Genomic DNA, 12,758 nt, shown 5'->3' with positions numbered 1-12,758 from the left:
AACAAAACAGTGAGTGACACACAATGGCAGCACAGTCGGTGAACTGTGAGTGCCCTGAGGAAACATCACCTCGTCCCTCCAGCGTTCACAATGGAGTCAAATTCAGTTCATTCCGGTGTTTTTTTGTTTTTTTTCCCCCTCTCATTCCAAATGTCCCGGCCAAACGACAACATTTGTTTTTGTGGCATTAGTGACTCAAAGGCTTTTATTGCCACTGATGATCCCGAGCCGGGAGGAGTTGACGCAACTTTCCATTGTCCCTCCTCCCAATTTGTTAGGCAAACCCTGTTAATCATTGTTGAAGGTGACTTACAAGCAACGTAGCACGAGGGGTAACATTTAAGTATTCTTCCATAAGGAAGGATGTTCAAAGTGAAGCACTGCAAAAAAAAAAAAAATTAACAATGCAACCAACACGCATTATAGTACAGAACATTTTGTCACAAAGACATCTTGTGCAACTCTTGGGGAAAAAAAAGTGATTTTATTGGAGCAGCGGTTCTCAATCTCTGTATACTCAATTGTACTCGACGGACCAACTATGGTACACTCTGTCATAGTATGTCCAAGCGTTGGCGCAAAATGAGACATTTTACTCCGAAAAAAATATCGAGTGTCGTGATATTATCATTAGCCACTGTAAATTACATCATAACTTCTCCTCAGCTGCCGGACAATCTTCGACCCACTTTTCTCCAGATTGTTACTACGTTTCTCCATTTTCTTTTATTTCTTCTATTATTTTCTTCTCTTTTCCTTCTTACCGCTATTTTTTTCTTGTTCGTGCTACAGCTATTTTATTCTTCGTGGCGGGGGTTCACTTTGGCCTGGGGAGTCAAGTTCAGCATTCGCTTCAATGATATCTGGCGCCATCTAGCGCCGTGAATGTGTATAATGTCCAGAACGTGAATATAACACGACCCCCACTTTTTCAGTCTTATTTCAATGCAAAAAACACCGTCTTATATTCGGGCCAATGTGGTAATTCGTCTCTTAAAATATCTTGCACAGCAGTGAAAAAGAATTGTCGCTAGCAAAATATGAATCAAAATTAAGATTAAAATTAAGCTTACTTAACTCATTCACTCCCAAAAACGTTTTTAAAAGTCTTTTCAGACTTGGTCTAGAATTGGCTGGTACTGAATGAGTTAAAAGTTAAATCCAACTGAACTATAATTAACAAATGCGCCACACTGGATTAAAAAAAAAAGTGGACGCCACTGTAACACAAGCCACACTTCAGTGATTCTTTCACATGCCACTAGAGGGAGCATGTGTGAGAATCACACGGGTTGAGGCAAGAGTAAGCAAATGATGAAGTAATTATTCATCGGCGACATTCGGAAATTCTTTGAAATTTGAGGAAATTCTTGTCGATGTCTGTCTGCGACGACGATCGAACCACATGAACGCTTGTGACGCGTTTAGTTGTTAACGTTTGTTCAAAAGCAGTTTTGTTTTCCTCATGAAATCACTTTTTGTAATTCTGTGAGCTTTTCCTCATCATTTGGCATATTTTTGGGGGGCCTTAACAGCCGTTTAGTCGCTTTCTACATTGACGAGTCTGTATTTGTCTTTTTTGGATTTTCGTCACATGAAGCTTCATTCCCTCGCAAGGGCACGTGAACGTTCACCCCCCCCTCCCCTCCACACGTGCTTGTTTATGTTCGCAAGGGGAAGGAAATGAGTAGTTTGTTTCCTCTGTTTAAGGAAGTGTCATCACGCTGCTGCAAGCAGGGCCTTTTGGTTAGGCTGCTCAAGTTGTCGTTTTTTTTTGTCCCTTGACGCCGTCTCGCCGGCGGCCATCGTTTTCAACATACATAGCTTCCGCGTGTCCGTCGTACGTGGATTTCACTTCGCATCTCAATTTTTTTCCTCTCTCCCCCATTCCCTTCTCATTGTCCTCATCCCCTCGCCATCCTCCGCCCCGTCCCGATGTTAGCGTGTCCACAACGCCGACATTATCCTCTAAGTCCATTAACTTTGTGAGGCTTTCGGAAGAGTCAGGACAGCGATATAACAGGAAGTAAGCCGCCGTCATCTAATAATATTAAGGCGGCTCCAAAGGCCCCTTGGACACCTTTCTCATTTTTTTTTTTTTTTTTCGTTCCGGTCGTGGGACAATTGCAGCCTTGTCAATTTCCTTCACGTACAGTATAGTGCACACACACAAAGTCCAGAGAATTGACACACAACAATAAAGATGACTCAATTGCGGGCGTGACTCATCAAGACGAGCTTTTGTGCCTTTTGTGTCGGCGGAATAACCGCGCGGCAGAACGCCGTCAAAAGAGGGTCTTTTATCCCCGAGCCGGTGTAATCGGGGATATTTAATCTGCTCCACTCCATTCACGAAAAGACTTATCCTCTCCATTCACAGGAAAATCTCTCCGTCAATAGCCTCTGAGCACAAAGAACGAGCAATTTCACCCCGGTTGCACGCACAGTGCTGCTAATGGCTTTGCCAAAGTTTCCAAACAGAATTTGGGGATTCGAGTTAAACGTGAATTTCCTTCGATTTAACTTTTTCCACTGCAGTGACCGCTCTCCCCTAAAGGGTTAAAAAAAAAATTCTCTCTCCGTCTTCCAAAATTTTGTTTACCCTTGACTTTGATCGATTACATTAATGATTTATTTATTTCTCTCAAACCAGTTCAGCTCGTTTGGAGGCAAAGCGGCGCTACCTCGAGTGTCCTTGAGCCAGTGACACCTTCCGCACCTGCGCGTCATAAATTGTGATAAATGTGATAAAATGTGAAATGCTGTCACGGGTATGGCAGTTTGCTCAGGTGACTTTATGTGTATGAAATGGGTCAAAATAGTTTGTGTGTGTGTGTGTGTGTTTGTGTGCAAGTGGTGAGGATTACTCGAGGCTCAAGTGGGACACTGGGGTCACATACGCAGCTAATGAGGAAGCGCTAACAGGATAAAAAGGGCCAAGCAGCTGAGTCATGATAAAGGACACAAAGACCCGAGTCAGTCGTTGTCTGCACAAGTTTGCAAAAAAAAAATTAAAAATTGGGTTTTGGCAAAACACAAGTGGAGGACGTTTGAGGTGTGGAACCCCCCCCCCCCCCCCCCCCTGCTGGACATCTTCATGACTTCAAAGAGTTTGGGAGCCGCGGCACCTTCGTTAACACGGCATTAAGGCTGCTATTTGTGGAGTGGGCTGGCTTAGCGCTGCCGGCTAACGCCAGCTTCCACGTTTTTTTTTTTTTTTACAGTTTCAAACACCTGACGCAGCAGCCCCCCCTGCGCTCACGCACAGGCGGCAACGGCTGCAAAACATTTTCTGCACATGCAGGACATTCTGTCGATGGGAGAGATGACATGACAAATCATGTCACGGAGCCAATCATTTCAGCAGTCCTAAAAAGTACTTGTGAAATACTGGCGGCAACAGAAATGATGTCACATGGCGAAAAAGGTCCCACAGTCGTGATGTCATCCGCCCCTGAACAGGACGCGTGCATTTATGCGCGTGTGCTGGTGGGGAAGCGGAACCTGACGGCAGTCACATCGCCACTGAGACACTCATGATTCACGGGGGAATGCCGCATTTGTCCGGCCAAACGTTGGCTTGTGTCCTTTTAGGTGTTGAGTGAGTGGGACGCAGACAGGAATAGGAGCAGGGGGCACATTCTCAGCTCACGGGGACAGCCGAGTTCTATTTGTATGCAATTAGCACAAACAGGAACTCCAATTGTGTACAGTGGTAAGACTTAAAAAATTGACTCATTCAAAATACACATTGCCTTGAGCGCTTGAAAGTGTCTGGTGCTGTGGACTATAGATCAGTGACAATTGTTCAAATTTGCACAGAGCTGGAGCTACAATGATCATTGCGTAGTAGTTCCACAGGGGGTGTGCAAAACCGCAAAGAGCCAATAAGGATTTGGGTGATTGTTGAGGAAGGTAATGCGCCAGAGGGAAGAAGCTGTTTGAATGTCTGCTGGTTTTGGTGCGCATGGATCAGCAGCGCTCGCCTGAGGGGAGTAGCTGGAAAAGGTGGTGGGCAGGATGCGGAGGGTTGAGTCGGGTTTTCTCTACCCTTGTCTTGGTTCTTGCGGTGCGCAAGTCCTCGAGTGGGCAGGGCGATGCCAAGGATTCCCGCCCCCGCCCCTCCCCAACACAGCCCAAACTATCCATTGTCAAATTGTAAAAAATATTAAATATTAAATAAAAATTGTAAAAAAATTGCAATGACAATTCCCCCACCCTAATTTGTACATAGTGTACACGTATAAAAATCAACTGGAACTTTCATTTCATCATACTGCATGGACTGTGTGGACTCTGGAATGCATGCCCAGTTTGCATCAGCTTATCACACGCACGCACACACACACACACACACACGCGCACACACACACACTCAAATTCTAATGAATTTGAAAAGCGAGAGTGTTTCGTACCCACTCTGGTGCAATCGCACTGCAACATCCTGAATTTGCGCAAGTTTGCTGACTCACCCAAGTGCGAGAACGGGTGTGATATCACATCACGTGAGCCCTTATAGGAAGGCGCCATAAAAAAAACTTCCTCACAACAGAATGGAAATACACAAAGGGTAATTTTAGGCGTTTTATTGGTCCAGCGGATGCCAAATCAAGTACGACAGACTGTCATTTCCTGTGTCAGAACCTACGTAGAAAATAAATAACGTACATCATAAAACGGTAACAAAATAATAAACATGTCAAGCGGCTTGCAGTTTCTTTCCATACACGAACCCCCGCTTGCTCTTTAAGTCCCCAGCGCAGTGGTACACGTTCACTCTACCTACACTCGTATTTACAAACATTATTAACAGCAGCTTTTGCGATAAGAAAAATAGAGGCGCTTATAACGTTTGTGCGCGGCGGACAATGACAGCAAAGAAATATTTCCCCCGACAGTGGGGGAGACCCTGTTTTCATTGGCCGTGTTCATTAGCGACCGAGCGAAGAATCAAAAAAGAAAACACTCAAAAGTTACTAATTTGAATGTGTGACGATATTCAATGAAATGTGAAAAATCGTAGATGGGCTCGCCAAGCAAGCGCAATGGGCACCCAACAGCAAGAACGCCCTCTGTGCGAAATCAAAGCGAAAAATTCTCGACACCGATACGGAAACTAAATGCATCCCAAATGTTGCAAAATCATTCCACAATTTGGCTACCGCTTGACACCCGCGTGTGAACAGTCCAATGAAAGTCTCCGGTGTGAACTACAGCAAGACTGAATTGACTTTGAAATCAGTCACAGTTTGCTTACAAAATTCAGAAGTTCCCGTAGAAATTTCTCGAAGGAAGGCATGAAAGTGAAAGAGGAGCGTTGCTTTAAAATGACATCTTTGGATCAAAAAAAAAGACAAAAATGAAAGTCACTCCCCTCGTTTTTGGAGGATTTCAGGTACACCAATGTGAGCGGGGTCAAAATCCCCGCAAAAAGAAAACGAAACAAACAAAAAAAGAGGAGGTCATCCTTTCGATTTTGAAAAGGCTTTTTTTTTTTTGTCGAAGTACTTTCATTGTGTCGACTCAATGAGTGAAAAAGGCGCGTGGATGCCACATTCCGTTGTTGCTTTGTGGACCGGCATGGTGTCAGGAATGACTCCTCAGGTTCTGCGAACACACACAAATGCACCGCCAACATTAAACCCTCAAGTTTAAACACCCCTCACCCAGGTCATGGTCGAGACATGACGCGCTTAGCGATGAGACAAACTACCTGCAGCACCGCCACGTGACGCCCGCAAACTACAAGTTACATCATCGGCGTGTATTTTTAGAAGGTGTCAAAACTTGGAACGGTGTGTGCTGACGCCCTCTTAATCCTTGGTGAGTCGTGAACGGAGCAGACTTACACACGCTAGCAGGGCTAGCGGCGTTGGCAGGGCTAGCGGCGTTGGCAGGGCTAGCGGCGCTGGCAGGGCTAGCGGCGCTAGCACTTCCGACTCTTGTCATAAAACTTGGGAATCAGCAACTAGGGTGGAAACACGGCTAAAGTCTCGACCAGGGGTGTCAAGCTCATTTTCTACCGCGGGCCACGTTGTAGTTACGGTTTGCCTTGGAGGGCCATTATGAATTTTGGGAAACCATGTAAATGTTGAATCACCTCCACATATTACAAACAAAGAGCACAACAAATTTATGAATAACTAGTTTTAAAACCAGAAGTCTAGAATACTGACTGTTATTGTGGGTTACATATGAAAATTTGACATTTTGGTTTAGCAAGCATCATGGAACTTGACAAGATTTGCTTTTGCGGGCCATATAAAATGCCCCCCAGGCCTTGACTTTGACACCTGTGGTCTAGACCATACAAGAGGCTTTGGGATCATCTCAATTCAGTTTCCAAGGCCTTAATACCGGAATCCATTTAGTGTACTGTGAAGTCTTCTTTTTTGTCTAATGTAGCAGCAGCGTGGGAGCTACGAAAGAACGTCAAAGCTAACTGGTGCTTTACCTTTGAAAGACAAAGAGCGAAACCACTTCCAAATAGTGGACGGTTCGTCTTTTTAAACACAAAAAAATAAACCAAGCACAACGTTTTGGGTTTTTTTTCCCTCCCTAATCACACTTTAGTGCACGGGTGTCAAACTCAAGGCCCGGGGGCCAGATCCGGCCCGCGACATCATTTAATGTGGCCCGCAAAAGCAAATGTATCTCACCTTCCATGATCCTTGATAAAATGTGGACCGGAATCTCAAATTGTCATGTGTAATAAATAACGTTGAGATTTAGCGATAATTTTGATACGCAGTTTACACTTCAATTGAAAAACCAACAAATAGTTGACTTGACTGATTTCAAAACTGGTCATGCGTTGTGCAGCATACTTACAGGCAAACGTTGCCCAGCCAGTGCTACAAGATGCAGAACAGGTGAAGGCAGGCAAGCACAGGAAAAGAAGGGACGTGCAATGAGTAAGTGAGAAAACATGCCGTCGAGATGAAACCATCACCTGATTTGACGTTAAGAACCGGCGTATGACTGTGCCTGATGTCTCGCTTGTGTTTACGTTGGCACCCACCTGGCCGGCCAGTGTCAGCGGGAGACGCGGCGGGCCGCAGAGCGCCAACGAAGCCACCGAATGCGGGAGCTCCTGGATGGGAGCCTCGTCCAGATCGTCGATGCGAGGTTTCTTGATATTGGTCTCGGGGCTGGTCAGAGGGGTCACGCTGTTCCTCCGGATCAAGATGCCGGGACCCCTCTTTACGTCCTGTACACGGTTGGACGTGTCCATAATAGTCAGCGGATACCGATCACCTAAGTATTTGCGCAATGAGGTCTTACCTCCGGTCTGTCTCTGTGTGTGTTCACTGCTTCCACATTCAAAGAAATGGACTCGACTTTGCAGCCGTAGGCCACGGGGGTGAGCTTCAGCACAGCGTGAAGGGGACACTTCAGGTAGGGCATCTCATCTGTAACGTGGGAAAAAAAAATTGCGGTAACGTGATCTGATGTGCTGTTATTTGAGCCTATTGATGAGAGAACAATGTTGTTTCTATGCCCACCTGCGCTTTTATCCAGGAAGTAGGCCAGGAGGCAGCGCATGACAGCCTGGTGGCAGATGACCAGCACGTTCTCCTGCCGCTCCAGCTCCATGATGACCGGCTCCACCCTCTGGACCAGATCTTGGTAGGACTACAAGCCAACACAGTGTTCACTCAATCTCATCTCGGCTTATGCAATCGTACAATTTAACGTCTCGTAATCCTCCAATATTTGCGTTTTTGTTGCGCTCACTATGAAAGTGTCACGCGGCAGGACGGAAAGACGACAGCGCCCTTAGCGGCGTGTCCATATTTGGAAGTGCTGACGTTGCAGCCCACCAGGAAGTACACATGCAGATCTTAGTTAGCCGCTTTGGATGAGAAGTAGGCTGAACGTCGACAAGAATGTATCTTTTGTTCCAAAATAAACCCGTGGCATTGCTCATTTTAAGAATGAGGAGTACCACACGGGTCAATTCTGGCACCCAGATTATTTCATGATTTACATAATATTTCCATTTTTTTTTCCCCCTGATACTTTTATTTTCTGCCCTGGGAAGAACCTACAACAGTTACTTTCGGGTACATGGCCTGAAAATAATGAAGAGAATTTATGAGCATACGTATCTCGGAGTAAGAATTGGTCACAACTTGAAATGTCACGCTCAATATGTTGGTTCCAAACTTGAAGAAAACTTTGAAGTGTAAAACGGATATCCAAGTCATTAATCATAATTAACTGACATCTTCAGATCCTACATTCCACAAATAGCCAGAGATGATTACATTTCCTTTGCACCTTACTTCATATATGCACTGTAACTACGTAGAAGTGTACCTCTCCAGCAGGGTAGCGGTAGTAGTATTTATCCTCATCCCTCAAGGTGAACTCCTCGGGGAATTTCTCTTTAATCTCGTCGTACGTCATCTCCTCACACACACCCTAAAACAGCAGGACAAGTTAAAAGTAGAATATTTGCGCAAAGGGGGAGAAAAAACATATTGTATGTGTCAAAAGAGTGACACCCCACCGCGTCAATTTCATTGAGGGCCTTCCACTGCTCGTACGGGACCCCCAGGTGCTCGGCCGTCTGGATGCTGCGGCACAACTGGCTGGTCCAGACTTTGAGATCCTTCAGCTGCTGCTCCTCCACAAACTTGGCCAAGGCGGTGGAAAACTACAATGGGGAACGCATACCAATCACCGCCTGATTTCGACTGACGTGGCACCTGATCTTCGGAGCCTTACCTGCCTGCCCCTTGGCGAGAGACCGGCGTCGCCCCCCAGCCGCCCCTCCAGGTTGTCTGTGCTCTCGCCGTGCCGACACAGGTAGATGGTGCGCGGCTGGACGTGGATGTTCATCAGGTAGTACACGATCTTGCTCTGCGTGTGATCCTGGATGCGGTTGACCAGGAAGCGGCGACCCACGTCGATCACTTTGATGAAGGATAGCTCCCTGCAAGTCGAGAGCCCGGATGAACAAATCGTCTGAAAACGGCTAGGGCTTGTTGAAAATGTCCCGTGAAAGAGGAGCCGCTTGCCTGTCGTGCTGATCGGGATCCAGAGGCTGGTAGCTGGTTTTGTAACATTCGATCCTCCTTTGGAAATCCAACATGGCGTCTGTCTTGTTGCAGTCTTTGTAATCTGGACAGGACACCTTTACTTCCTGGATGAAGGTAAGAATACCTTTTTATTTATTATTTTTTATACATAGATATAATTAAACGATCGCATGCAAAAATGTACATTTCAGCTGTGCTCAGTTTGCATCGTTGGAGGCGTGCGACTCACCATGATATTTGACGCAATGACGCCGGGGTCGTCGCAGACGGACTCGATGAAAAAAATCTGGACAGAAAAAAACGGCGCATGCCGTTGCGGTGAAGCCACACCCACAATCGACCCAGTTGCCATCGTTAACCCTGCGTACCCTGAAGCTGTTCTCACGGCCGAACTGCAGGATGAGCTTTCGCCTGTCCCTCGTCGTGTTCGTCGCGTCGAAGACCTGCCGTCGAGACGCCGTCTTAGTTGGTCCCTCGGTTGTTTCCGAACTGCACGATGGAGAAACTTACCGCAATTTGGCCTCCTTCGTCTTGCAAGTAGAACTTGACGTCCCTCAAGGCCGCTAAGGCACATTGTCTGAAGGGCAAAGACACCGGTAAGTTTTTTTTTTAAGCTCATTCAGTCTCAGCCAATTCTGGACCAAGTCTGAAAAGACGTTTAAAAACGTCTTTGGGAGTGAATGAGTTAATTACATTTTTTTAAAATCATTTACTCTGTGTATTGTCTTTTACGTAAGCGTGTCCACTTACTCCCTGATCTTGACAGCGCTCTCGTTATCGGACTTGAAGAAATCATAGGAGCTGTAGTTCTTGACCGCCTCCCTGCGGTACTCGCCCACGTTGAAGACTGCAGGCGGGCAAACGTCAAAACGGTGAGAAGACGCTTCACTCTCACTTTGTTCGCGGGCGGCGGGCAGTACCTTTGGTGGGCACGCCGATCCAGTTGAGGTAGCGCGTGAGTTTCCTCGACATATACGTCTTGCCCCGAGCCGGCAGGCCGACCATCACGATGACGGTGGGGGGGTTGGCGACGTGGGGGGTGCCGCACGCTGTCACGACAACAGTCCGATTTACACAAATGCCAAGGAAATTGAGCCATGTCGCTCCGAAAGAGCATCGGGTTGACATTACACTCATGACCCACTTTTCCGCACGCCATCCGTGCATGAACTTGCCCAGCGACCAATCCCATCACTGCAGCTCACCACGACTCAGCATTTCTTTGTCACAAGAAGTCAACTTAGGTGCGACCGTCACCGCACTGCAATAAACATCTACAGTGCCAACTCACTAATCTTCCCTCCTTAAGAGCCACATGAATGAGAGATTAAGCCCGCTAATTGACAGTCAGACAACGACAGTGGCTCAGTCTCACATTTTACAGGACACTGCTTATATTTATGTAACTTTTGTGTCCAAAGTAATTATATGTTGATGAGGACTGTTTGGATATGGCCTTTAAAATCTGATTTGAATCATTGGTTTGTTATTAGAAAAAAAAGCGAATGACAATGTCATTATCAACACCATTTTTTTCTTGTGGAATTTGCTCGAGCCGACTTTTTTTTTTGAGAAAATAAAAAAAGAATAAAATATAATAATAATAGTAATAATTTTCTCGCATGATGCTCTTTGTGAAGATGAGATCCGCCGATCAGAAAAATCCACAGAAAATAGTTTTTGACTTTTCCGGTCGCACGATCCCAATGTTAATTCTTCAACGACAGAAATATGTCGCCTTTTTTCTTAGTTGTGCAGGTGAGGCAAGGCGACCTCGGCAAAATACGAGCAGCATACTTTGAGTCCGAAGTTACCAACATGTCAAAAAAATAACCGCTACTTTTGCACTGTATAAATGAAGCACCAATGTCATAATAGGACAATGTTATGGAAATTATCCCGTGCTTATCGTCTGAATTAAACTTGCGAGTGACTTCTTGGAAATGTAGTCGCTCGAGGCCTTGGAAGAAGTCGCGAAATGTAAGCAACAACGGCTACTCTACTTTTTTTAAACTACCGTACGCACCGCTCTGTTCGAGGCCAAGATGCGTAGAGACAATTTGAGTTTTGAAAGCTGCTAAAAATATGTCCAACAAAAAAAATTAACCTGACATATACAATTGCTAAGTTACCTCTCAGCCGTCTTTGATAAATGCTAAAGTTGTTTTAAATTTATCCATCCCCCCCACTCCTTTCTGCATCACTGTCGCACAGAAACACGCGTTGCCCACCGACCAATAAAGGGCCGCGTTTTTTGCAGCATCCCACGCCGGGTTGTTGCGCACTGCGGTTACTATGGAGACCTGTGTCCGGTCACGCTCGGGTGAGGCGTGCCGCGCATGCCGTTGTAGGATGAGTGCACTCTGCTACCGCGCTGACACCCACACCGCAATCACATTAGTCGACATGAACGTGACATGAAAGGATAAAAACAGTTAAAATTCACGGATAGGCGCTCATTGAGGTGGAGGCGGGGGACGGGGGGGCAGTGTCGTGCCTCAGCACATCATAGAGGTCATGTTAACACAAATTACGTTCCTCGTTCAAAATCACATGTATAAATTCAGTCATGACGTCTTTTACCTCGACGGGGTGCCGGTTTATCATCCTTGGTAGGAACCCAGATCTTTTGGCTCCTGTTCTGGGTCAGCTCTCTGGGCATTCCTTGAAGACTTGGAAAACCCGCACACGTTAAGTAGGAAGCACGTCGGTTTAAACACACACGCAAACACTCCCCCGCAAAAATAAAATAAAATAAAAAAAATAATTGAAAAGCTTTTATTTTGCCTGAGCAAGAAAAAACGAACCACTAGCAACGGTCGAGGCCGGTTGAGTAGAGCTAATCTGCCGGTCGCCAGTGCACATCCTCTATTTAACCCCGCCCGGCGGAGAGGCAACGTGACTTAGGTGACGACACAAAAACGTCGACGTCACAAGGTGGTGGAGCCTCAGTAGCACCATCTTGTGGTCATTGTCATCATTACTACTCGAACATGACAGTAGTGAGTAAAAAGCCGAAAGTTACAACAGTCTCCTACGATAAGTAATTGTCATTAGTGACGTAATTAGTATAGCGGTAGGAATGTCGATAGCAGTAAATAAATAGCATGTATTATTATTCTTGGAATAATGTTGTATAATATAGCTATATATTTCTATTAAGAAATGTGTTTGTGCTGGGGGGTCTTGAGCAATGGAGTTACGCATTTAAACACAATAATAATGACACTGATTCCTCACCCATGTGTTTATGATGTAATTCTGCCCTTCACTATTTTTAGGTATTTCTCTGCACCTTGGCCTCTCGGGTGAAACGTGCGGCTTGTCACTTGTCTATTGCTCGGGCTTGCACCACTGAGTCATTGCGAATGTAGTTACACACATACCGGTTCTGTACAAGCCCGAGGACACAAAATCTCCCAGGGTGTAAACATGGTTTTATTTATCACCCAAAAAGGACATAGGAACTCAGGAAAACTTCAGCTGGCAACTGATCACTATTGTAATGTTTTTGCGTGCTTCTTTAAAATCTTTAAGAATCTGTCGAACAAATGTTTACTCTTATGTAGTTTTATGTATCCACTATTTGTTCTCTTTTCACCCACGCTCCGACACAACAGTTTAAAACAAACCCGCGATGCCGAATTTATGAGACACTGTCAAATGTTCTTTGTTGTTTTTTATATGTGCGGAATCAAAAGTAAGAGAAGT

At 45.7% G+C, this 12,758-nt stretch overlaps 1 protein-coding gene and 1 long non-coding RNA gene across 3 annotated transcripts in view; one reads left to right on the top strand and one right to left on the bottom strand.

Annotated features, from left to right (window-relative positions):
- LOC127593676 (uncharacterized) overlaps positions 1-12,758 on the top strand; it is a 115,350-nt gene that overhangs the window by 25,242 nt on the left and 77,350 nt on the right. The gene's annotated exons all lie outside the window — the stretch shown is intronic.
- On the bottom strand, positions 4,572-11,921 carry pfkfb3 (6-phosphofructo-2-kinase/fructose-2,6-biphosphatase 3). Of its 2 annotated transcripts, XM_052055235.1 has the most exons (15): positions 11,631-11,921; positions 9,968-10,096; positions 9,798-9,894; positions 9,558-9,624; positions 9,416-9,490; positions 9,277-9,333; positions 9,027-9,151; positions 8,734-8,941; positions 8,516-8,662; positions 8,323-8,427; positions 7,506-7,635; positions 7,285-7,412; positions 7,022-7,210; positions 6,832-6,854; positions 4,572-5,607 (listed from the first exon to the last, which is right to left on the bottom strand). In XM_052055235.1, exons 1-15 carry the CDS (start codon positions 11,707-11,709, stop codon positions 5,601-5,603), a joined length of 1,566 nt encoding a protein of 521 aa, XP_051911195.1. In that variant the 5' UTR covers positions 11,710-11,921; the 3' UTR covers positions 4,572-5,600. The 2 variants fall into 2 exon arrangements, with proteins under 2 accessions (XP_051911195.1, XP_051911196.1); XM_052055236.1 differs by lacking the exon at positions 6,832-6,854.

Source organism: Hippocampus zosterae, chromosome 21 (assembly GCF_025434085.1).
Source record: "Hippocampus zosterae strain Florida chromosome 21, ASM2543408v3, whole genome shotgun sequence".
Taxonomy (NCBI): domain Eukaryota; kingdom Metazoa; phylum Chordata; class Actinopteri; order Syngnathiformes; family Syngnathidae; genus Hippocampus; species Hippocampus zosterae.
This window is presented reverse-complemented; position numbering and strand designations above follow the sequence as displayed.